This window comes from Myotis brandtii, unplaced genomic scaffold (genome assembly GCF_000412655.1).
Source record: "Myotis brandtii unplaced genomic scaffold, ASM41265v1 scaffold103, whole genome shotgun sequence".
NCBI lineage: Eukaryota > Metazoa > Chordata > Mammalia > Chiroptera > Vespertilionidae > Myotis > Myotis brandtii.
In genome coordinates this window covers 4,509,640-4,536,463 of record NW_005353460.1, presented here as the reverse complement: position 1 = coordinate 4,536,463, position 26,824 = coordinate 4,509,640, and the positions used below count along the sequence as shown (strand labels likewise).

At 43.6% G+C, this 26,824-nt stretch overlaps 1 protein-coding gene across 1 annotated transcript; it reads right to left on the bottom strand.

The window, feature by feature from the left end:
* Positions 1–907: 907 nt before the first annotated feature.
* Positions 908–22,862, bottom strand: GPAT4 (glycerol-3-phosphate acyltransferase 4). Its single transcript, XM_005856451.2, has 12 exons — positions 21,866–22,862; positions 12,874–12,943; positions 12,405–12,705; positions 11,149–11,223; positions 10,334–10,423; positions 10,067–10,160; positions 9,369–9,484; positions 8,454–8,509; positions 7,924–8,009; positions 4,754–4,882; positions 4,596–4,675; positions 908–2,757 (listed from the first exon to the last, which is right to left on the bottom strand). The coding sequence occupies exons 1-12, from the start codon at positions 22,052–22,054 to the stop codon at positions 2,649–2,651; spliced, it is 1,395 nt and encodes a 464-aa protein (XP_005856513.1). The 5' UTR covers positions 22,055–22,862; the 3' UTR covers positions 908–2,648.
* Positions 22,863–26,824: the final 3,962 nt, after the last annotated feature.

The following is a 26,824-nucleotide window of genomic DNA, read 5'->3' as shown; positions in this document are numbered from 1 at the left end:
GGACACCCTCTGGTGGAGTTTCACTAGCCCCATTGTTTTGCAGGAAGCAAATGGTTTTAAAATGACTTCTCTTAGTTCTGAACTCAGGTGACTGTAGAACTTAAAGTCAAAGTTTGAACTATGGTTTAAAAGTTACAGAAACTGCAGAGGTGGAAAGGGCTTTAGAGGTCATCTAGCCCAAACAGCCAAGATGTCACGGACTTCGAAGTGGGACTGGAAGCTGCTGGTGCTCACGACTCATGAGTGCCACACTTGGTTCTGTTCTAAGAGCACCGTCTCTGCTGCTGGGATCACAAGAGGGAGCTATTTTGTATTTTATATGCTTCTCTGTTATTATCCCTGAGTGCCATGAAGTTTTATCCCACAAGACCAACTCCGTTATCCCAAACCAAGCATTTTGACTTATGGAGACCTTGGGCCTGCAGGGTCCCCACCTAGAATGACGGGGCAGTCTGATGTGTAACAAGTGCTAAATTAACATGTTAGAGATTTGTTGTGGGGGGTACGGCGTAATTCATCTCTCTTCTCCCCACTTAGTAAAAGAGGGACGTAATCATTGCTTAGTCTCCACAAGTTATTTCTTTACATAGTAGTGATTCTAAACCAGGTTCCTGCAATACTTTATGTCATCAGCACAGTTTTGTTGAAAATAACGTGAGAAAAATAAAGATAAAATATTAAATACCTATGAAAATCATAAATGTATTAATCAGCAGGCTTTTTTTTTTTTTTTTTTCCCAAGCAGGCTTTTTTTTAAGGGAGTTTAAAGAGGGATCTTGGTCTTCAAGATCCATTTTTAAAGATGATTCCAGCAGCTTGAAAACACTGTAAATATCACCTCTTATAAAGGCTGATATTGCTGTTTCCTCCTGAATACTTTGTAAAGCAGTTCATAAGGCGGTTCTTACAGTCATAATAGTGTTTTTATTCGAGAGTAAAATGTTTCACTGGGTAGCAGGTAAGAGGAAATGGGGCAAAGAGGTTAGGCAGTGGTTAGGGCGAGTTACACTCAGGTGAGGCAGGCAAAGTGCTATCGATTCAGGAGCCTCAGGGGCGGGGCTTCATTCCCACATCCCCAAATCGCAGGCCGGAGGTGGACTTGGAGGTGACACTTACCACGGCTGGTGCAAAATCCCGAGAGGTGTGGTGACTGGGCCACGCGGAGTGAAGGGAAGTTGGGGAGAGGATAAATGGCAGAGGTGAGGCAGCTCTCTTCTGAGGGATTGGAAACTGGTAGACCCTTGACCCAGAAGCTGAGGGTGGCTTGGCTCTGGATCTGCCTTCAGTGACTGCAGGTGGGCGCAGGGGGCCATGAAGCCTGCTGCTTCCCTCTGGCTGTGTGGTGCACACACACCACAGCCAGTCCTGCCCCTCACGGACTCTCCCAGGCCTCCGCTCCTGCCTGGCCCTGTATTTCCTCATGGCTTTCCACTGTCCTTACAGACTGCCCCTGCCATCCTGCACTCTCTCGCCCACCTCGACACAGCGTGCCCACATCACACACCTCTAGTCCCAGGGCACCATCTGTGCAGAACTCCACATCTCCATCCCTGCTGGGAATTCTAAGTTAACCAGGGAGAAGTGCGAACAAACATCTGATATGCTTTCAAAGAGCAGCAGCAGAAGCTGTTGAACAATGCTAGTCCTCTGACCAGAAGTCAAGCTTACACCCGCCAGCCCTGGCTTCTGGGTTCTGTAACTTCGTTAAGAAACGTGTTGCTTAGGGTTACATCTAGGGGAGAAAGAGTGAAGGGAAAATCCCCTCTGTTCATTCACCGTCAAAGACAATTTTATTTACTCACAAAACAACTCCGAAGCCTGGGCAGCAGCGCCAAGCTCTGCCCTTGTCCTGCCACATCTCAGGGTCCTGGACTTGTAACACTGAGCTCCATTATCCTTCACGCACAGTAGCACTTCAATCCCACAACAACCCTGTGAGGTAGGTATCACCACCCCTCCCCTCCCGATCCAGGTTACAGATGGGAAAACTGAGGCACGTGTTAACAAAGAGCAAGTCACATGGGAGTTTGGGGAGCACTGGAGTTTGAACGGGAAATGACTCTTGGTTCCCACCACACACTAGTCACTGGTCCATCTTGCCTCTTCCCATGCCCTTTGGTGATTGCATGAGAATTTAAAACTTCATTTTGCTGAAAGCCCTGCAGACAACAGTTTTCTTTTATCCAGTCTGCAAAGCCCCAAGGCTGGGGCAATGTTGGGGCTGGCTGGCCACACTGCCTTGCAGTGCCTCTCCTCACGAGTGGGTGGCCCTTCCCCCAGCCACGTCCCTGGCATGTGGGTGTCCTACTGGCCCAGCACGGGAATGTGGCCGAATCTTCCCCATCACTCAGCCCCGCGTGTGCACAGGTGGAGGGCTGACTTTAATGGCATTCATTCCTCCAACGGACTTAGTGTAAAAGAAACAAGAAGGCCTCTCGTCCTGGGCGGCAACACCCAGTAGCACTCGCTTCAGAGGGCAAGCCCAGGCCCTGCGGCTCTGAAGAAGCTGGCGCCAGGATCCAGAGCAGCCCGAAGACCTGAGTCTGGAAGGAATGCAGCAGTGGGGGCGGCGGCAAAGACTCCAGCTGGCTCCCATCAGGAGTGCCAAGATTCGGGCACGGCGGCTCCGGCCAGCGCGAGGTGTGGGCTCAAGACCGGCTCCTGTCCTCGTGGTTCCCAACGATCATCTTGCTGTACAGCTTCTGCTGCTCCTCTTTGAAAGCATCCTTCACCTTCTCCCTCTTCAGACCACCATCCCTGGGGAGAGGAAGGCTGCATGTAAGGACGAAGCTTCCTGCCCACCCTGCACCACAGCCACTGCCCCCTGCTGCCCAGAACCAAGACACCCCTGCAGAAACAAAGGTCCCCCACGGCCTCTCATCGGGGTGAGCTCAGAAACCGGCCCTGGACTGTGGAATCCAGCCTTTCTACCTCAAAACTCACTCCTGCTCGGGGCCAGAATTCACCACTCATGTTCAAGGTACTGTCATTGCTTAAACCTACCAAGGAGTTTTAAGTTCTTTCTACTCCAACATTCATCCTCATCTTAAAAAAGACAAAGGAGGTATTCTGGCATTATGGAAAGTGAACCAAGCTTTAGAAACATTGAGACTTACAACAAATCGGTAAAATGGATCTGTGAAATAAAATCTGTAAAGTTCAGATCCAAGGATTCTCCAAGTTCATGCAAGCAATGAGCACAGGGGAAATACTGTGTTCTTCCTTCTGTGTTCAGGGCCAGTACCATGGGGAATCCCAGCACTTACTCATATCCCCAAATAATGCGCTCCACTTGGATTTGCTTCTAAAGTCCCACTCCCACCCCACGTCACCTCAACTCTTCATCTACACCCTAGAATTATCACATCTTCGATGACTAAAGAGAATCCATGCCCGTTCAGTCCCCACCTGCCCTTTTCTTGAGTTACGGAGCGGTAGTGGTGGAAGTCTCTGACGAAGCCCCATCACTGGACAGACCTTACCCCAAGACCTGACATCGCTCCACCCTCTCACATCCACAGCAAAGGTGTCCTTTCAAAAGCAGCCACCTTGTCTTCCCCCAGCCTTGAGAGGGACCGTGAGCAGTGCATGAACATTCTGGCTCTACAAGCCTGTCAGACCTGAGTTCAAAATCTGGCCCCAGTGTTTGTTCTGTGACTTTGAACATTGGTTACTTAATCTCTCTGAGTTTCAGTCTGTCATCTGAAAAATAGGAGCAACAATTTCCATACTTCACGGAGCCCCTCTGAGGATGAAGTAAGATCGCACGGAGCACCCACAAATTTGAATTTCCACACTTTTCCCACAACGTCCACTCCAAAAATGCCCTCCAGAGCCCTGCACTTAACCTTGGGGATCCTAATACGCCAGAATGGTTTCCCTGAGCCAGCACTCACCCGTCACTCTCCTGTTATTGGAGTGTAACTACCTCATAGTCCAGTATAAGGGTCTGCAAACTATGGTCACAGGCCAAACACAGCCTGACACCTGTTCTTATAAATGACGTTTTACTGGAACACACACGCTCATTTGTTTATGTGTCGACTCTGGTGGTTTTCCTGCCACAATGACGGAATTAAGCAGCTGCAGCTTAATGGTCCACATGGTCCACAAAGCCTAACATATTTACTGACGCTACAGGAAAAGTTTGCCAATTCCTGCCCTAGTAGGTAACACACTAAATGCAAAATGGAAACTTGTGCCTTTCTAAGGATGATCCAATTTTGCCAAATATATGAGATCAGAGCCTAGGACTCCTATGAGGTTTCCAGATCAGCATCAGGGCTCTCCCCCCCCCCCCCCCCCCCCCCCCCCCCCCAGGCCTGAAGGGACAAGACTGCTTGGTGCCCTGGTAGACGGGTACCAACCCCAGAGCTCCAACTCACTGCTTTAGTCCAAGCATCCCGGGCTCCATGTCCCCCGAGATCAGGGTAACTGAGGAGAGAGCAGGCAAACTGCTCACGCCCCAGGGCTGGTGAGCTTCATTCTCCACACCAGAGAGGGGAGGGGTCTTCGTAAATGAGGTCAACAACTTAGCATTTCCTTCAGAAACTGACATTCTCTCGGACCCAGCTGATAAAATCACAGAGACTCACCACAGCAGGTCCACGAGTCCTCCCTGCCTGGCAATGGCGGATTTCACCCTATTTGCAAACTGGACGGCATCTTCATCTGCCTGTAAGAAAGTGAACGAGACCACTGAGCCCAGGCTCACACAGAGCTAAGTGAAGACCTCTGCAGCGGGGGTACCTACCTCTCTGGTCATGGGAGGCAGGTACCAAACGCTGCAGACGATGGCCCAGCTGGTCATCATTCTCAGCAGGTACGTCACCATCCCATACTTGCTGCTGTTCCAGAAGGCATCACCGAACTGAGGGTCATACTGAAAAACAGTGGACAGCAGTTCTGATGATGAATGCATCCTTGGGGCAGTGTCAGTATTAGAAAGCTGATTCTAGCCCCTCCACAAACACCTCTGAAGTAATGCTACTCCCGGCAATTCTGACCTCTAGAAACATTAACCTCCCTGACTGACCCAAAATACTGCTGTAGATTCCCGGGGAGGACACCCCTAGCAGCTTTCCTCAGACAAGTGTCCTCGTCTGCAGCGTTTGCTACCAAGTTTTAAATACCATTTCTAGTGCCTTTGACCCAAGAGAAAACAATTAGAATTGCTTCTGTAATTACGCTCTAGCAAAGCGAGTTATCTGTTTAAGCAGGAGGCTCTGCTCTGATTGACCATCAGTGCTCCCGAGTAAGCGGACGCACAGCGACAGTACGGGTCTCCGCCCCAGAGATGCTGCCCTTCCCACCAGGACGCAGGCTTGTAAGATACTTTCATTTGCCAACGACTCAAACGGAGGCAAAGGCTGTGATTCAACAGGATTTTGTGGGAAATGTAGCCAATGCTGTGACCCTCACTCTCACCAAACAGACTAATGTAAGTGGCCGGTCAGCCTGGTGGGAGGGGTCCTGGAGCGAGTTACAGAAGCAACAAAAGGAACTGAGCCTGAGGAGAATGCCTGGACAAAGCGGCATGGGACTGGCATCAAATGTTTGAAAGTCTATCACAGACAAGACGCGAGACTGGCTTAGTGTGATTATAAAGCAAAGACCGAGGACCAGAGAGTGGAAAAATAAGAGGAGGTGGAATCTCAAGCTGATGCCACACAACCAAGCTGCCAGCTGTGTGGACAACGCCCCTGCGGGGAAGAGCTCAGAAGGAACACAGGCAGGAGGCTGTGCTGGGGACCCTGCACTCAGGGCACAGACCTAGATGATCTTCCAGGCCTTTCAAGCCTAAGTTTTATGATTCGCAGAATAGAAATTGGATAATTATGCCCAGTTGAGAACCTGAGTACCGAAATGAAGATATTTAGATTTAATTACAGAAAATAAGAAATTTAGATACAACTACCGAAGGCTTAATGACTTCACATTATGCCGAAACCGGTTTGGCTCAGTGGATAGAGCGTCGGCCTGTGGACTGAAAGGTCCCAGGTTCGATTCCGGTCAAGGGCATGTACCTTGGTTGCGGGCACGTCCCCAGTAGGGGGTGTGCAAGAGGCAGCTGATCGGTGTTTCTCTCTCATCGATGTTTCTAACTCTCTATCTCTCTCTCCCTTCCTCTCTGTAAAAAATCAATAAAATATATATAAAAAAAAATGACTTCACATTATAATACCAAAAGGAAACCAGGGAGAAGAATGAGTTGTAAACATGTCTGTGATTTGAAGAGTGTTGTCCTGTTTTGTAAAGCACTAACTATACTGCATAGATTTAAAAATGTGATATGTGTCAGTGTGTGTGAGTCCTTTGCTTAGGGCTGAGTCTCTATTCCATGCTGGGCAGACCCTATAGAGAGAAAAACAAGGCAAAAAGCTTAAAACAGCAATGAACTGCTCAAAATCAGATAATGACAATTTTGGTGGAAACAATTTTGGTGGAAGTGTAGTAAGAGTCTTGAAATTGCTAAGGTTATCCAAGTTTGGTTACTGCAAACTGCACAAAACTAGGAAAGTATCTGTGGAGCAGAGCTCTTCATCTTCTGGGGACTTTAATTTGTGACTGGAATGAAATGTTATGTAAAATCCACATGCCTTTTCTTTTAGAGAGGAGTCCGAACTGCCCCAGGGGTCTAGGTTCCAAATCTGGTTAAAACCACCGCTCCAGAGCAGGGTGCCCGTGTGGCTCCTGACCGGCAGCATCAGCAATGCCCAGGAAGAGTCAGAAGCACAAGCCCGGCACCTGCATTTTCACAGTCCGTCCGGGTGAGCTAACGCAGCCGAGATCCAAGGACCCATGTTGTCTAGTGAGCAGAGAAGGCTTCTGTCCAGTGGTTTGTTTTTAGTAAACACGTACGGGGAAGCACTGGGTTCTCAGCACACTAAAATGCAGGGTGGCTGCAAGCAGAGCTAACACCACTCTCCACTACTGCACCCACAACAGACACTGCATCCCCCACAAACCTATCGAGCAGCCCTGACCCCTGGATCCGCTGCCCTGCAGCCACTCTTCATCGGCCATCCCTGCCCTGGTGCTTCACCCACCTGTAAGCATTTGCAAGAGGAGCACCTCTTCCCCCACTGCACCAGCTGTGCTGGCAAGATGGAGATAAGAAACAGTATTTTCACAGAATGCTCTGCAGACAATAGGCAGACCCTTGCAAAAGTATGGAGACTTAATTTCCTCACAGCTCAAATTTCCTCACTATTTTACCCTGATTTCAACCTAAATACTTTAAACATGTTAACAACAGCCTATGTTGTTCAGAATAGTGTAACAGCAAACTTTTAGAAATAATACTGTGTAGTTATAAAATCAAAAGAAGTGAAGGGGGAGGTGAGGGAAGGAGAAAAAGGGAAAATGAGTCCCATCTCTCTGGGTGAGTTTGAACAATTAGAGGTACCAGTTCCTAAAAGGTGGGGGGATGGACTAGACAGGCCCTTAAGATCCACTTCACCTTATAAACTGTCCTTGGTACACAGATGAGCCGCCCTGCGCCCTTGCACCTTCGCCTCTCCACCAAGCACACAGATCTCCTGGGCAGCACCCCCACTCCCTGCAGTAAGCCACCTCTTCAGGTGGAACACCTTCCATCCCAGCTAGATTTATGAAGACAGGTAATAAGGGGGGAAAAACACAAAGCTTATAGAGTGTTCCCCACTTCCTGAATTGGTGGGGGTGGGAGGTGTGGGCTGGAATCTGGCTACTCCACATTCCAGGACTCCCAGTCCCTTCTAACAGGTTGTGAACAAGGCCAAATTCTCCCAAGCACTCGACCCACATGGCCCAGCCCAGGCTGCTCTGCCGGAGAACATCAACCCCTGATGGTGCCACCAGCGCCTTCCTCCACCTTCTCCGGCTGCATCCTGTTCCTGGCAGCAGCCACAATGACCACACGCACCCTCAGAGGTCTTGTACCTTGATAGCAACAGGGTAAACCGTGGCTCCAATTTCAAAACTTCCCTTTTTGAACATCATCACGGATGTATTATTGATGCAGGTTCCTAAAATGCAAGAGAGAATAAAATGCTTTTTCTAACAGTTCTAATGACTCTTCAAACAGGATAAATCTGTCCTCTCCTCAGCTTATGAATGAACACTTAAGAGAGATGAGCAACATACTCATTCGCTTCCTATTCTCTTACGACAGGACCAGTCCTTGATGAGCACACACCAGCCTGGATAAAAGGCCAAAGACGCCTGCAGACTTGGCAGGTCTCAGTAAGAACTCTACAGGAAGCTGAAGACAATACAACAGAAGGGATTCTGCGTTTTTAGCCCCACAACCAATCTAAAAGGACCTAACATTATTCATGAAAACAGATAACCCCAACAAAGGCTGAGGAACTTGGTGCTGAGGCAACTCCAGCGTCCCCATCCTGCACCCCCCCCCCCCCCCCCCCCCCCCACACACACAGCAGCCTCGGTGGTGATCAACAGCTTCTTACCCTCTGGGAAGATGAGGATAGGAAGCTTGCTTTTATCCTGCACGTGCTCAGTCAGTCTTTAGAAGAGAAAAATAAAACAGAGGGTCAGACAGCCTTAGTCCATTATCACCAGAATGAATTTATGCATAACCTACATAGATGTGATACTAGATGCTGCATAAAAACAAGTGAACAAACATGATGACTCTTTATTTTATAAACCCCAAATCTAAATCTCACAAAGATAAAACTCCTAAGGACAGGGAAAATGAGATGACTACTATTTAATTCATACAATTATTCCATTAAGTATTAAAGTTTGTATACAGAGGACATTGCACAGACTTGGGACTGTCTGCAGGACACACCTGCTATGGGGCCTTGCAAAGAGCACCCCTAATAAACGCCTGCTATAGAACTTCTACCAGCCTTGGAAGCTGGGCCTACATCCACCTGGCTTTACACCCTGTCCCTGAGAGAGGCAGCAAAGGGACTTTAGTGGCAGGTTCATGTGTCCCTATAAAAGGTGGTCTCAGTTGGGTCTGGATTCCTCTCAATTTACTGCAAAGCTCCTGCCATTACTTGCACCAGATTAATCCTTTTTTCAAGCTTGAAACAGGGCAGCACTTTGTTGCATTGCTTTAAGTTTGTTTTTATCTGTAATAATAATTCCTTGTGAGATTTCAAATAGCATATGTTGTTTGTTACAAGGGGTGCAAGAAATTAGAAAGGGTTAGAAACATTACTAACGGTAAATAATATTAGGGTTTGTATACATTTTTATATTTCATGTTTTAGAAAAAATATTTTTATTATGAAAGCAGTATAGGCTTAATCTAGAAGACACCACAATTCTACTGTGGAGGGATAACTACCTCTAAAATGCATACTTCCTCTGTAACTGGTCATATAGACGATAGCATTTTGTTGATTTACCTTTTAGCCACCAGGTGGCGATCTTTCACCTCAGACCGCTCAAACCAGACGTGAGGGCAGGCCTTCACCATGGCTCTCTGAATCACACCCATGAGTCCCCCGTGCACTTGACCCACCTAATCTCAGACAAAGAAATAACTGGTAGTGAAGCCATCTTCACACAAACCCCCCACTCTGTGGAGAAAGCCCCACAAGATAACCACACCAACCTCTCACACTCTAACATTTTATTTATAACCACAGGTTTCTTACTATTAAGAAACCACTATTAGCCTCCCTGAATCTTACATTTCTCTTTTTAATCAGTGATACCAGAGATGTGTAATTCAAAACACAGCTGAAAATCCCAAAGTGAAATAATGAAGCTGAATGACACCTGTGTAAAGTGACCCCTGGGCAGATTCTCCAATGCCCTGGAGCCCAGTACGTTCAAATCCTCCCTCCCTGTCTCCCCGCCTTCTATGCCTAATCTCCAGCCACATTTTCAGTCACTCTGCTCGGAATATCTGCTATCAAAGTCCCAAGGAGTTCTCAGAAGCAACAAAAGGCAAAAATCTAGATCGGAGCCCGTACATAAACATGTTTACCTGCTCATACTCTTAAAAGCGAGCTTAGTGAGGGGCCCAGAAGCCTCCCAGACCTGACCAGTCTCTAAAGTAAGAAGCCTGCCCCAAGAAAGCAAAAGAAAGAAGTCTTACCATGGCATAATAGCCATCACTGGCTAAAATGATGACGTCGATAGGAGAGGTATGATTGGCCACACAGATGCCACCGTTTCTAGGCCTGTTTTTCCTGTTTAGAATGTATGCAAAGCAATACAAATTCATGTGAAACAATTCATTTGGAACTCATCCCTCACCTCAGCTTCACTAACTCTAACTGAAAGCTCAGAAGAGCCCCGGTTGGCTGGTTGTAGTTGGGTTGTGTTTTGCCAGCGCCACTTTCCCTCCGTATGTACCACTCACCTGTCGTGGTAGGTGATGATGGCTGTCAGGGCTCGCACGCAGATCCGGTAACACATTAAGTGAACGTGTTTACTCAGGAACTCCTTAAACCTGCAACAACAGGACAGATTTTTGTTTTTCTTTTACATGTCAGAAGACAGGAAAAGTTACTGACTCCAACAATTTAACTATCACAGCCTACAGTCCTTTATGACTGCAAAGTATTTTTTAAGTATTAGTGTATATGGTAAAACCCTGTAATTTATTAGCATCTTTATGCCCATATATAAGGAGACAAAGCATGATGAAAATTGTTAAATTCACCTAAGTAAAGGGTTTAGAATTCATAGCCCTAGAATTTCCTGCACAGGTGAGTCTACTAGATTCCTTTCCTTCCCTTGAGGCAAAGAAAGGCCAGAGTCCAACCTCCTACCCAGCCTGGGCAGAGGAGAGGCTTATCTGCTCCAGAATTTCCCAGAAAAAGCAAATTTTTCCTTCAAAGAACAAAGAAGTCCCTTATACATTTCTTATCCTTTTACCAATTTACTAACACAGTAGAATGCTTAAAGGTAAAGGTTAGCTGTAAAACTTGCTAAAACTAGACTCTACAGTTTGTGGTTTCTCTCCTTTGTCTTTAAATGGGAAGTGTGTGAGGGTTAGAGGGCAAGACTGGTAATAAAAGACTACAGTGCTGATCCATTGTTATTGTTGGGTTATTTCATCCACCTAAGATTCTGTGGCTTGGCTGCACCCAGAGAAGTAGCCTGGCCTTCATTACTGCAGCCACGTTCCAGAACTAACCACCCCTCAGCCATGGACACTCTCATTCTACTCACCTCCCATTTGGCAAGTATCCCACCACAGTTGTGCCCACCACCAGCAGGCTAATCCCTGTGAAAGCGAGAGCGATCCTGTAATGAGAAGACAAATTAAAACACAGCAAACAAATCCTTGCACCATGTATAGAACTGAATGTGGGAAATGAAAGCGGCATCATGAAACCACCCCCAAGACCCGATCACCTAGGACAGAGGTGGGGAACATCCGGCCCGCAGGCCGTAGAAGACCTGATATATCATTTGGTCTGGCCCTGTCCAGGCATTAGGAGTGAGTTAATTAAATGTTTGACCAAATATAGCAGGCTAATTTTTAAGTTGTTAATTTTGTATGGCCCACAAATGATGTTCTAAATATCCAAATGGCCCTTGGCAGAAAAAGGGTTCCCCACCCCTGACCTAGACTCAAGTTCTATCTGGAAACTTGAGCAGGCCTATCAGAACCAGAGATCATTTTGATTCAAAACTGATAGTGACTATGGATTTGGCTCTGAACTGACACTATTTCCTCAGGCATCAGGCAGCCAGAATGATGGCAAATCCTAACGTCGGTTGGCTGTTCTGCCCGCAGGCATCTGCTGTCCTGCTGTCTTACCCTTCCCTTTGGCTTTAAGGTGGCAGAAGCACAGCTTCTCTGTGAAACAACAGGAAGTAGAGCCTGAAGGTACCAGCATCTGGCAAAGCACACGGTACAGAAAGACCGAGATCAATATTGCCTCTGTACTAGAGGAAAGAATCAGCCTGCCCAGGGAGGAGTGGCCAGAGAGCACATCATGTTCCCTTCCCTGTATTTTGTCCATCTAGACCAGCGGTTCTCAACCTATGGGTCGAGACCCCTTTGGTAGTTGAACAACCCTTTCACAGGGGTCGCCTAAGACCATCCTACATATCAGATATTTACATTACGATTCATAACAGTAGCAACATTACAGTTATGAAGTAGTAACGAAAATAATTTTATGGTTGGGTCACAACATGAGGAACTGTATTTAAAGGGCCAGAAGGTTGAGAACCACTAATCTAGACACTCAATTGGTCTTTAGAAACCTATTTCTGTCTGATATGCAGAAAATCAGGGTCTTAAAAGGATGATCACCAGTACCCTTCCAAGGGTCAGAGGGACTGGCCAATGAAAGAATCCTGCTATCCTTTCTAAAATGGGAAAACAAAGCAGGGACAAAGGTAAGCAGATCATGCATGGGGCTTAGGCAGCAGCAACTCAGGTCCTTTGGCGCCCCCTCGGGCCCTGCCCTCACCTCAGAGGCAGGAGGAAGCAATACCGAATCAGCACTCCTAAGCCCCATAGGATAGTGAGCCGGAGGCTGATGTACTGGAAGTTGTAATTGGTTCTGCTCAGCAGGTTCCAGGACTCCAACTCCTCCGCTGAGAATCTCTTTGTCACCTCATCATCCATAATGGTCTCCATCCCTTTCCGGCAAAAGTAGAAAATGTCAGAGAGCTCAAACTCTGGAGTATTATCCAGAGCCTTACTGCTACCACTTCGACGAATTTCTTTGATCTCTTCTTCTAGTGAAGTGGGATCTTTTGCAATAATTCCTGCAAAAGAGAACACCCCGTCAAGCAGCGTGCTGGGAGAAAGCGTGTGAAAGATGCTCAGAGTACACAGCCCACCTTTGACAGAGTGAAGAGTCTGTGTGGGAGTCAAGCACCCAGGAACATACTTCAAAGGGAGCTTTTAGGATAAGGACCAAGACCCAGTCTTACCATTGGTGTAGGGCTTGTAGAGTTGGTGGTTCCTCTCTTTGGCTCCTCTCTCCATTCTCAAGGTCGCCCACTACAGAGGGAAAACGGTAACAATCAAGAATAAAATCCTTTCTTTCAGGGAACAACTCCAATTCCATTCTGTGAAAGCCTCAAGCCCTGTCACCTGAGATCAGATTGTAGCCAAGAAAGCACCCATTGTAAAAGTAAGCTCAAAGCTCTCCTGCTAGAGCAGGCCTCCTGCTTGGTCACTAAGACCAAGAGTTAAGTCGCCTCCAGGAAAGAGCTGTAGACTAAGAGGCATGGGTAAGTTTCCAGCTTCTCACTGCCTAAATCTCTGTCTCAGGTTCCTTAAGGAACTCCCTAGCTGACTGTACGCGGACCTCACATATTCCTCTTTACTGCCAAATAGCAGCTATTCACAAACAGCAAAATCAAATTTGTTTGTTTGTTTTTACTTTTTAACTTTTTTTTTGGTAAAAGCATCTATTTTTTTCATTATAATTTTTTTTATTGTTTAAAGTATTACATATGTCTCCTTTTTAGTGTCTGTGTCCATTGGTTATGCTAATATGCATGCATACAAGTCCTTTGGTTGATCTCTAACCACCCGCTCCCCTCTGAGGTTGGACAGTCTGTTAAAATCAAGCATTTTTAAAGTTATTGCCTGCCACTGGATGCTGCCTACCTCCCAAATTATTCCAAGAGAGCGACAATTTTAGTTTTCAAGTAGAAAAATGAATTTAAGTAATATATATGTCTGGACTATCCATTCACCCTCTGAGTAAACTTTTAAAAGGAGAACCCCACTTAATATAGAAAGACCTAAGAGTGGGTCATTGTTAAAAAACAAAAAAAGTATTAAGAAAAAAGACCACTATTTTGAAATTTAAAAAATTTGACACATATGTCCCTTATATCACTCATGCCAACACTGTGAAAGTTGGTCTTTTCTATCTACAGAAGAGAATGATAGCACGTCAACATGCTACATCTCAAGAGCATTTAGACCAGGGATGGGGAACCTTTTTTCTGCCAAGGGCCATTTGGGTATTTATAATATCATTCGCAGGCCATACAAAATTATCAACTTAAAAATTAGCCTGCTCTATTTGGTCAAACATTTAATTAGCTACCCCTAATGCCTTGGCAGTGCCAGACCAAATGATTTATCAGGCCTTATATGGCCCGGGGGCCAGATGTTCCCCACCCCTGACTTAGACAAATGAAATTATGTACATAACAGAACTTGGGCAACTGCATAATACCCTAATTGTCCTCATTACTAAAATAATAATCGACTCTGGAAGAGATCTAGAAAAGAGAGTCTCTTCCCGGAGCTTCTCTTCCTTCATTAAAGTATTTAAAAAAATATTTTTATTGATTTCAGAGATGAAAGGAGAGGGAGAGATAGAAACATCAACGAGAGACAATCACTGATCGGCTGCCTCCTGCACGCGCCCTTTTGGGGATTGAGCCCACAGCCTGGGCATTTGCCTGACGGGGAATTGAACCCTGACCTGCTGGTTTATAGGTCAACACTGCACCACTGAGCCACACCAGCCGGCCTTCATTAAAATCCTTTTAACTAAAGAGAGTCAGAGGCTGGTTCTCTCCCACTATCAAATAATGAGGTGAAAACATTAGCTCACTTATTACCTACAGGAATACATTGTCATCGAATAGAAAGTTATGTCCATGGTGATCAAAGAAATGGAACAGATATCTTAAAAGGTGTCTTTCAAACTTCTGTTTCCAGTTACGCAAGGTGGGAATGAACACTCGCATCCCATGACACAGCAAAATCCACATGGCCCAAAGCATTTGGTGTGGATTTTTCTGGCAGAGCCTGAAGTATTAGCAAGATTGCTCTGCATGGTCTAGCAGTGCCAAAAGCAGGACACAAGTTTAATCAGTGATCTGACCTCATCTGGAAATTTCTTCAAACTCCACTGTCTAAAAAAACAGATGGCTTACAGAGTCACCCACTCAAAGACAGGTCTACGGCAAGAAAACTCTCCTAACCCATTTTCTGTATTTCAGATATTTAGCCATTGATGTCTTTTGGCTCTATGCATAGATGACCTTTTCTAGAAGAAAATGTAAATATAACTCCTAAAATGGAGGAAGGTGAATTTCATCGGGGGATTCCATCTAGGGAAGAGGTGAATAAGGAGCAAAAAGTTTATACGCCTGGCCATACAGAGAGGTCACTCAACCAGAGTTTAAAGGGCTTTCCATTTTGGCCAAGACTCTGTATTTGTACTGCAAACACAAATAAAAGTACACAATCAGAATTGGTTCTGTAGTGACAATTCTGATACTCAGATCAGAACGCAATAGGCAGGCAATACATGACATCAGGCCTCCTGAGCATTAGAATTTATGTCTGTGAGGACTGCTTCACTCTGCAAACTTTAAGATGGCGTGTTTTTTGTTCATTGGAAAGGGACTGCCTTAAATGCGATTCTGTGTCTCCTAGCTCTATGACAAAGCTTGGTCATAAACATCCCCTTGCCCTCCTGCTTTGCACATTACAAAATGCTTCTGTTTAGGAAAGATCTGTCCAGTCAGAGTAGGGGAAGAGGGCAGGGTTGGAGGGACCAGGTTATTAGCTCAGAACAGCCTGTGAAGGAATGGCTGGACTACTTCACCCTGGCACAGAGGACTGAATGAAGCAACGTCTGATAACTACACAACTGGCGTCTCTGCGCTGTCACTTTAAAAAGTACAGTGTTCTGATACCCAGAATAAAACTGAGAACCCTAGGTTCACAGTTAATTTCCCTATCAAGCCCTCTCCTCCTCTGTGAGATGCCATTCACTACACTGTCAGTATCAGACTGCTAAATTATTCCCTTTTTAGCTTCTAGCAGACAGAGAAGAAACCATTTAAGGACATTAACAATGCTGCACTCTTAGGTGACATTAAACCCAACGCAGACCTTGGCAGGTGAAATGCAGGCCCTGCCCTTAGAAGTGCAGACGGTTCGATGGTGCACTTCAGTTGGGCATTCATTCTATTGGGAACTAATTTAGGAACTAGTCACACGCGTGAGGTCTAACAGTCTTAGCCACACTAATCTCAGCGGAAACCTTCCTCTCCTTTTCAGTCAGTTCCATTGCATTTTCCCATGAACTAACTAGATAAACCCAAAGACTCCGATCTTAAAAAATCCAGCTCCCATCCTCCATTACCTTCTAAGTCCCAAGCAAAGGCTACATCTTTTAACAACTCTTTTCTCTCCCTGCTTCAGCTATAACCTTTAAGTAAACTGTCAAATCTACAAATCTTGACTTTGCACCAAAGTGCCAACCTCACAATTCCAATCACCCGCTGGTCTTCCTGCACCAAGTCCAACCAGGTTGAGAATTAAAGGCAACACACCTCCTTCCAAGCCCCGGTGTGCGCCCCTCCCTCCTCTCTCCTCCTGTGGTACTGGGATCACTATCCCTCTGTCACCCAAGCTTCCAGGCTTCCCATCTGTCACCAACTCCTACCAATGCTCCCGAGGCAGTCTTTCCCAGCTGCCTCTTGTGTCATGCCACTCCAATCTTTCTCTTGCCTACACAACTAATGCACAACAGCTCTTTAATTGCTCTTCCCTTCCTCCAACCTATCCGAACATATGCTGCCAGTCTGTGTCACTTCCTTGCTCAAAACCCTTTAATTGCCCTGGCCAGTGTGGCTCAGTTGGTTGGGCATTGTCCCATGAACCAAAAGGTTGCCACTTCAATTCCCGGTCAGGACACATGCCCAGAAAGTGGGCTTAAGCCCCAGTAGGGTGTCTGCAGGAGACAGCCAATCAATGTTTCGTTGTCACATTGATGTTTTTTCTTTCTCTCCCTCTCCCTTCCTCTCCATAAAAATCAGTAAGGAAGTCTTTAAAAAAAAAATACAAAACCCTTCAATAGCTTCTCAATGCCTAAAAAAATATTCGGCTTTATAGTGTACCTCATTCCCTCCATGCACCCAACATTTTTGCTCTACAGAACTATGCACTATCTCTAAAAAAAGACTACTTTCTCATCTGTACATCTAGAATGATTTTGGCTTTTCAAGATCCAGTTCAAATGCCAACATCTTATGTGAAATGTTATCTACCCAATTCCTGCAGTCAGAATTCATCATGGCCTGTGTATTTTAGCTGGCATCACATTATGAATCAGTTATGCATGCATATGTATTTGTCTTACTAACTATAAATACCTTGAGGGGCAGGAGCCAGAACCTACCCGTATTTGCAACTCCAGCAGAATCTGATAGAGTGCCCTGCACTTAGTAGGCAGTCAATAGGCTGCATTTAACCAACCAACTCCCAGTATTTCTTTTCATCAAGATCCATATGAAAAGATAAACCTGAAATGATAAAACCTAAAACTACTTCCAGTCACCTACCCCATCACAATCATATTCTCATCTTCTTGATTTCGTCTTCAAAGCGACTCAAGGTTATGTTAAAATCACTCTTCTCACTGGGGCAGGGAGGACATATCTGACTAAAATGACCTCTTTCACTTATAAATCAAGCCAATTGGAAACTCTGATGACTTAGGCCAAATTCAGGAGCTGGTGGAAAATGCCCTGGATTTAGAATCTCTTGCCCATCCCACCCCATTCCCACTACATGTACAGTCTATTCCATTTCCTCATGGTTCCTATGACTCCCCACCAATCAATTCCACCTTGGAGTTTAGTGTTGATCAGATTAAAACTCTCCCATCTTCTCTAACCTGACCTGATCAACCCTTTCCATTTGTTTTCAGGCAAGAAAACTCAGGCCATTTGTTTTCATCATCTTTCTCCTTTATAACCAGGCTTTCTTCTCTCCACCTGCCCAAATCATTCTCAACTTAGTTGAAAGTCCACTCCTAGAAATTCTACCCCAAATAATACCAGCACTGTCTAGAGGGTAAATATGAAGCACAAACATTATAAGAAAACTAAAACATTTAACATACTGCCCTCTGCACATGAAGATTTTCCATGACTCAGCATTAATAGGACTGAATTAAGCCTTCCAGGAGAGGGTACAGAAAAGACACTGACTGATCCATATTCTATCTTCCCTCCTTGGCAGGTTATCATTACAAGGTTCTTTTACACAGAAAAAGGAACTAATCGTAAACTAGTTATTAAGTCAGGGCTTACTCAGGTCCACCAAATGCACAGGAATATGGACTATTAGATATCCAGTTTTAATAATCTTTATAAAGATTATCTATTACAGTGCAAAAATAGCTGATAAAAAGAAAACATAGATACAAAATTGTACATGCCATTAACACAACCATAAAATATGAATGTGTAATGCCAAAGACTGAAAGGTAATGCAAAAAAATGTTAAGGTGTTGTAAGCTGGAGAACATGAATGGATGTTTAAAAGTATTTAGTTTTATATCTGTCTGGTTATCTATTGCTACATAACAAAGCAGCCCACACCTCAGTGGCTGAAAACACTACCATTATGCATTTTGCTCAGGAATCTGCAAAGTGCAGAGTCTGGCATCAGCTGGTGGCTCAAAGGCTGAGGGCTGGGCCCCTCTGAAGACTTGCTCACTTCTGCATGTGGCATTGATGCTGGTTGTCAGAGCCCCACTGGGGCTGTGAGCTGGAACAACTTCGTGTGGCCTGCGCTTCCTCACAATAATGGCATCTGGGTTCCAGGGGCAAGCATCCCAGAAGCCAGACAGCAGTCACAATGACTTTTCTAACCTAATCTCACATGTCACACAGCATCACATACACCACATTCTATGTGTGAGAAACAAGTCACAGGCAGAGTCCCATTCAAGAGGAAATCAACCAGACTCCATCTATTGATGGCAGATCCTAGAATCACTTGGGGAGCTTTTAAAAATGCCCACCCAGACCAATTAAATCAGAATCTCTGGGGAGATTCTAGTGCTCCCAAATAAGTACTTTTAAAATGCTTTCTCAGGTGATTCAGATGTATGGTGGGTGAGAGAAACCCACAGAATTAAGATGGTCTTTGAGATTTCTTCCAGCTGCAAAGTTATATATATCAAGTTATATGTAAGAGGGTTGATAAATATAACTTCGCAGATGGAAGAAAGCTCAGAAGAGGCTAAATAAAGATCTCTCCTCTATTAAAAAACACCCACAGTATAGGTGTATTTTAGATGTATACATGAATATACAGATGTATGCTTTCCATGATCTAAAACAAGTTTGGACAAATCCAACTTATATCTAATACTACTGCTAATAAAAAAAAATAGCATTAAGTTCTTACTGTCCATTAAAATCAACTCAGAGCAGTAACCTCTATTAAAGGGAGAGCCACCCTATGCCCTTGCTGATACATATCAGTTCTTGCTAGCCTACCCCTTACTCTAGCTTGTCACCAAGTACTAATTAACGATGATGCTCAACAGGAGCCATAGGGCATGTTGAATGCCTGATACCACCTGTTGGGAATAAGAGGTGAAAATACAGTTCTTGAAATTCTAAATCTTGAGGTAAAAAGTGGGTACATACATACACATTATTTCCATTATCATTTCTCAATCACAGTGCCCCAAACCAGTGATTTTCAAGATGTGGTCAGCAGAGTATCTGATGTATAAAATTACCTGTCCTATGGATTAACCCAACAATATATACTTAATGAAATTTCCTTTGTTAATTATAATCTACCCTAAAGGTCACAAGAATGTACATGTAAAAATATCGTCACAATAAGAACGATTCACCTGGCTATGACCTTTAAAGTATTAATTTTGGGAAATATTGTCAAAATGGAGCAGAGAATATACATGGGTTCTAGGCCTTTGTCCCACCCAAGTAAGCCAAGTTAAAAAACTTTAGCTACTACAGAAGACAGGCTGATAATTACTATTTCTATGTTTTAAAAAATAAGGATTCCCATAGAGCTATGAATTAGTCACTGGCTTATAAACTTGAATAAAAGCTAATCATCTGTTATCTTCTAAAAGTTTATGAGCTGTTCTACTGATTCTATACTGATGTGTGGTTTTTTCCACTGTGGCAAAATGGCATGGGTAGTTAAGTTATATGGTCCATATGAACCCTGGGCTCTACTGAAGATTTTCTTGGATTGAAATTTAAGAAAATGAGATTTCCTGGCTTATTAAAATAAACACCATACATTAGTAACTAGTCCAAAGACTGAGTAGATTACCACTTCTCAAACTTTAATGTGCATATGAAGTACCTGCACTCATTGAAATGCAAAATATACCGCAGTAGGTCTGGAATGGGCGTGAGCCATCCATTTCTAACCAGCTCTTAGGTGATACTCATGCTGCTGGTCTCCATACCTCTTCCCGAGTAGCAAGGAACTTAACCCAGGAGACCATAAGTCGTGCTCAAAAATCATATTACTGAAAACAGGTTTCAAACAAGTGCATGTATACATAGCAGCACTATTGACAAAAGCCAGGTGGAAACAGTCTACCAATAGATAAGCAAATTATGGTATAGACACAATAAAATATTATTCAGCCCTTAGAAAAAGTACTGAAACATGTTACAATGTGGATGAATCTCAAAAACTTTATGCTAAATAAGTGAAGTCCGCCAGGCACAAAAGAGTAGATTTTATATGATTCTATTTATATGAAATATCCAGAACAGATAAGTCTAGAGACAGAACAGGCTCCTTCCTGGTTGCCAGGAGCTGGGAGAAGAAAAAACAGGGGCAACTGCTTAACAAATATGAGGTTTCCTTTGGAGTGATAAAAATGTTGTGGAACTAGGTAGAGTTGGTGGTTTTATAACACTGAATACAATAAAGGCCACTAAATTGTTCACCTTAAAATGGTTAATTTTGTCAATTTCACTTCAATTTTTAAAAATATAAAAAAATCACTCTTATAGAAATATTAAATATCAAGACAACACCCAATATTCAATGATATACATAAAAAAATTTCCCACTGTAATATAACATTTCATAGAGCTCACCATCTGAGTCTCTATTTCTTTATTGATAAAATGTAGGTACCCTGTCCACTGCAGAATTATAAGGCAGCAAAGAAAAATGAATGAAATTATTCTGTAAGCCATTATTAGATACTATATGAACAAATAATCGAACATGTTTTTACTATTATGAATGCATTTCTCAAATATACATCTCAGTTGTGGAAAATACATAAAGATTTGGTAATGAGTGAAAACAGATGTTGCTAATAAATTACCAAATCTTTGGATAGATATTAAAAATCTTGGGCTCTGCCCTGGTAGCTCAGTTGGTCAGACCACTGTCTCGATACACCAAGATTGCACGTTCAATCCCCTGTCAGGACACACACAAGAATCCACCAATGAATGCATAAATAAGTGGAACAACAAATTGATGCTCCTCTCTCTCTAAAAATCAATAAATACATTTCAAAAATAAAAGTCTTGGGGCACATAACAGCTTTAAGGAAATACACTTCTCACCCACTTCTTTTACATTATGACCAGTTTGGTTCAGCAGTATAATTAATTAGGTTCTGACATATGTTAAGGAATTTATTATCCATCTTCTCTATCTTGAAGAAAATAAAGCAATTCATCAAATGCCCCTTTTCATTAATGATTTTGGTCTGAAATGCAAGAACCTATTTAAAATAAAAGTTTGAAGGAGAGAAAATACTCTCCCATACTTATCAGCGAGGGAATATTTCAGCAGCAGCTTTGTCTCTCAGTATCTGTTACATAGGAAGTGGGAGCTGGCAGCAATTTTTTTCTTCAATTTTAAGCTATTCTCTTTGAAATAAACACGGAACATGAAGAGTTAGTTAGGTTCCTTTGCTGAGATGAATCGAACATACAAGTACCTTCCCTCAAAAGAAAGACTGCTAAAGGCTTTCCCAAGTACACATTTAGTTATTCTTTTCACTCAAAACGCTACTTCCCACTCTCCCAACTTTCTCAGATCCAATAGGGATAACAATCAACCCGAGAAGAACAATTCTTCTCCTCCTCTGTGAAGCAACCATTTGTAAAGAGCACAACTCACCGCAAAAATTTTTAACAAAGTTTTCATGTAGAGCTTTCGAATACCAAAGGAGACTCCAAAAATAGCGGGGACTATGATGAAAACAAGAAGGAGGGTGAAGAGGACAGTCAGGGAGATGCCCAGAAGGTTGACAATCAGGCTATCAAAAGGCAGCAACAGGAACATGGTGGAGGGTCCAGGCAAGGCCATGCCCTCCTCCCCAAGAACAAAGCACAGCCTTCAGATGGTCCTCTCAGACAGCACCAGCCGGGGAAACAGAGTCAGTTCCCAACGGAAAACAAACTCCATTCCAAAGTTCACATCATAGAGAGCATGGGAGGGGAATGAAGTAAAAAGGGCCACAGGAGGCAGCCCCAAAACACCAGATCTCCCCGGAACAGACGGGCTCGGGAGGTGAATGAGGCAGGATCAATCTTCAGGGTGAGCATTCGAGTCCAGGCTGACTTTCTGTAACAGTGAGCAGCAAGGGAGGGATCTCTGCTCTGCTGCCCTTATACTGCTTCCAGAGTTTTACTTTTTTTCCTGCCCAAGCGCATTTAGCAGATAAATCTGTCCTGAAGATCTGTCATTGCCAGAAGTACCAAGAAGAGTTCAACGTGGTGCCAGAAATATCCTGATAACTCCAGTGGAGGGGGGTGACTGCTGGCACTTCACACAGAAGGCTACTGAACTTGAATATGTAGAAATTGAATAACTGTTTTACTTAAAATTCCTTCGCAAGCTGAAAATTGGTTCATTGTAGAGAGTTCATATCTGGCCCCATTCTTCCTCCAGAGGCTCCTGGTGCACGCTGCTTCCAGGACCCTCCTACCTGGACAGCTGCAGTCTTTGCCAGCAGGACACAGATGCTGGCACAGAATGTCTCATGCTGCCTGTGGTGAGTGTAATTCCAGACGCTCCTGGCATTGGCTTCCTCTGGATATTCTTCTCCCTAAGGCCCCCTTTTCTCAGCAGTGACCTGGGTTCTTGGCAAGAAGTTGCTTACATGCTGCCAAAGCTGGGGGTGGAAACAGAAACACCGTCAGTCACACAAATCCAGAGGACAAACGTCAATATGCTTTGGGGGTGGGAGACTGTTTGAGGATCAGCCTAGAGTCAGTGCCAGCTTCTCAAGTCATCAAGGTCAAAGGGACTGAGCAGAGCAACAGGTGGCAGACACAAATGTGGGAGAAAAACACACCCATGTTTCATACAGGTTTCAACTCCAATGATATAATCTGTGACCACTCAAACTTTCTGAATACAAAACCTATGGATATAAGGCACATCTGAAAAGATAAAGAGGGTATACTGTGAAAAGTAAATGTCCCTCCTACCTGTCCCCCAGCTACCCAGAGTTCTTATCCAGGTACAACCGTATTACCAGCTTCGTATTCTTCCCACTATTCTATGCTTATACAAGTAAGTCGTAACTTCTCTTCTATGTGGCCCCAGTCTGGCAACAATCATGATGGCATATTATGAACACTGCTCTTCACCTTGCTTTTTGTTTTGTTTTTAGCTCAATATATCATCGAAGAGTGTTCAATCAGCACATACATAGCTCCCTCACTTTTTACAGGTATACTGTTTTTAACTGTAAGACTAGTTAACTGGTTTTCTGCAGTTGGACACCAATGTTTCTACTTTTGTGCTGTTATACATAATGTAACGAATAACCATGTTGCATACATGACTTAGCACACAAAATGAACAAGCAAATATATTTTCATGATAAATTCCTAGAAAGGAAACTTCAGGGGAAAAGAAAACATAGAGTTTTAATTTCATAAGATATTGTCACATTTTCTATATAGAGACTAAACTCCTCCAGCCTATCTCCCCACACTGGCCATTCTTTTTTAATTTAAGACTATTTTTTTAGAGCAGCTTTGAGTTCACAACAAAATTAAGAGGGAGGTACAGAGATTTCTCTTATATCCCTTGCCCCCCACATATGTAACAGCCTCCCCCATTATCAACATCCACCAAACAGGTGCATTTGTTACAAATGATGAACCAACATTAATATATCATAATCATCCGAGTCCATAATTTACATTACAACTCACTCTTGTTGTACATCCTATTGGTTTGGACAAATTTATAATGACGTGTATCCATCATTACAGTATCATACAGAATATTTTCACTGCCCTAAAAATCCTGTGCTCTGATTGTTCATTCTTCCCTGCCCCAACCCCTGGCAATCAATAATCTTTTTACTGTCTCTATAGTTTTGTCTTTTCCAGAATATAGTTGGAATCATATTGTTACATAGCCTTGTTAAATTGGCTTCTTTCACTTAATATAGCCACTCCTTTTTAGAATTCTACTATTTCAAATACCTTATAAAAGTATTCCCGTTTTATATTACTCATCCCTAACCACAATTTAGCAAAGTGAATCTTGAACTTGGGAGCATCTTATCAAGCCCCTCTACAAACATTTTGGCTTCACACCAATTACCTTCAGGCTCTACTTCAATATATTAAGAAGTTCAAGAATGAATGAACAGATAACTGAAATTACCTTAAATTTTGTCCAGTGCTTTATAGAACTCAGCTTTCACATGTGATGTTACAACCTGTCAACACATACTATTTCCATTTTACCAATTAGGAAACCAAGCAAGGTAGACACAGATCCAATTCTTCTGACTCCTAGCCCATTACTGCTCCCATTATATTCCCACACATCTAGTGATTAAAAGCCATGACAGTTCAGTGGCACCAAGTCACAAATACTAGTTCCTGCATTTGATCCTCAACATCTTCCACTTCCACATTACCATTATTATTGCTAACACTTGCCGAATACTAACAACAGGACAATGAGCTAATATAATAAGCATATTACATATACTGTGCTCACTTAATTCTCACAACAACCCTGTGATGGAGTTATTATCGTCATTGTTATTTACAGGTGAGGAAACTGAGGCTTAGAGGATAAAGTAAGCTACTCAGGGTCAAATAGCTAGTAAGTGGTAGAGTAGAAATTTGGACAAGTATATCTGTCATAGAGCCCCTGCTCTTTAACCACTATGCTCTCCTATCTCCCAGGCTACCCTGAAATAAATTAACATTTCCTTCATGCCAGTCCTGCTCTACAGAACTACTTGTGATCAGAGAAAAACCACAAGGCAAATCTGGACTCATGTATCAGAATTTGGTGTTCTCAGAATTCAAAGAACAAAACTGCTCTTTCATAAACTAGCCAAACTGATTATACATGCCAGATTTCTAACTACATCCCAACAGAGGTTCAGGAAATTAGATGTATTTCTGAGGCTCAATCAACTTTTAATATGCTGTCTGAGACACTGTATTCCTTAAACATGTCTACTCCAGCCTAATTCTAGGGTCCCCCCTCCATTCCGCTCTCCCATACCACTCACCCTTGCCCAGCACTCCCATGGGAAAGAGGCAGCAAGATCCCTGTCCCATTGGACAGCTGCTGTCACTCTGGCCAAGGTTACCTTGAGGTCCTGTACCCAAGGTGACTGAAAGCAGGGTCACTTTGACTTTCCCATGCCAGAGTTTCTTTGAATTATAATCAACTGAGAATTTCAAAGGTTATGCTGGATTCATGTCCCCAAAACATTAAACACTTTTAAGCAATCAACTAATTTCTTCACCTATTTCAGGGGTTGGCAAATCATCATATGATTATGGGCCAAATCTGGCTATGGCCTGTTTTTATAAAGCTCATGACCTAGGAATTGTTTTTGTATCTTTAAAGAGTTGTAAAAACAAAAAATAATATGTGACAGAGACCAGGGCCTGAAAAGCCTACAATATTTACTATCTGATCCTTTACAAGAGTTTGCTGACCCATGACCCAGCTGCTCTTCCTCCTGAGAGGTAGTGAACTTCCCCTTACTGTCCCATCCCACCTGAGTTCTTGTTTACTTACCAGTGCCAGACTCCAGAACAGAGAACAGCCAAACTAGCCAAACAAGTTATCTGGCCAACACTATACAATCCTCTTATAAATTCTTAGAAGCAGAGAAAAAGCAAGCAAACTGCAGTTATCAAACAGGGTTCCAAACATCTTGCTGGAGGAGCAAAGCAGTCATTAAAGGCAGAGGTAACTGTGCCATAAGGCCCCCTGAACACAGACTGTGATCTCTGGAAATATCAGAAAATTGCTCACATCAGAACTCAATCACACTACAATTTCTAGGTAACTGCTCACTTAGGAGAGGGTATCACTATGTCTCAAGTAAATACAACCATGACTCCTTAAGCATGAGGCAGGGGAAGCCATGAACTCTAAGGAATATTTACTCGTTCTCTTAACTTCCACAGCTTTCAGCCAAAATCACTAACAGCCCAAATGGTCCAGAGAAAAACAGAAGAACCAACTGGTTCTGACTTTTTTAAAAGGAAAGATGGCTTCATTCTAGGAATGTGACAGAGCCCACTGCTAAACTAGCTAAACTTTTCAACACTCTGAATGGCAAATCTGGGCTTTTAGGCCCATAATTTCCAGTGTACCTCAGTTCTTAGACGGATTCAGTTCATGCATTCAACAAACATTCACTGTTAGGTGTTAGATACTTGGTGGCGAACAAATATGCCTAGAGAAAAGTATTAACCAAATTAGCATACACAAAGTCATAATTTCACAAAATGATGATTACCAAGGAAGAGTCCTGGAAGAGAAAATAATAGAGGGGAGTTACAAACTTAAATTGGGGCATTTAAACAATTCTGACCAAATCCCAAGGCCAGTACCATTGTGGTTCCTCACTGCAGAATCAAACGCTTTTCAGCTAGCTCTCTGTGACACATCCTACTTCAGGAGACCATGACCACCAGACTGTGTCCAGAGAGATGCCACACACCACCTCAAAGGGAAAAAGGTACGGCATTTTATTACAAATAAATGCTTCGGCTACACAGCAATAATGCATTTTTAAAGCACACCAAGCACAATGTCTGTCTCAGTAAATGGTATGCACCGGTGGGGTCC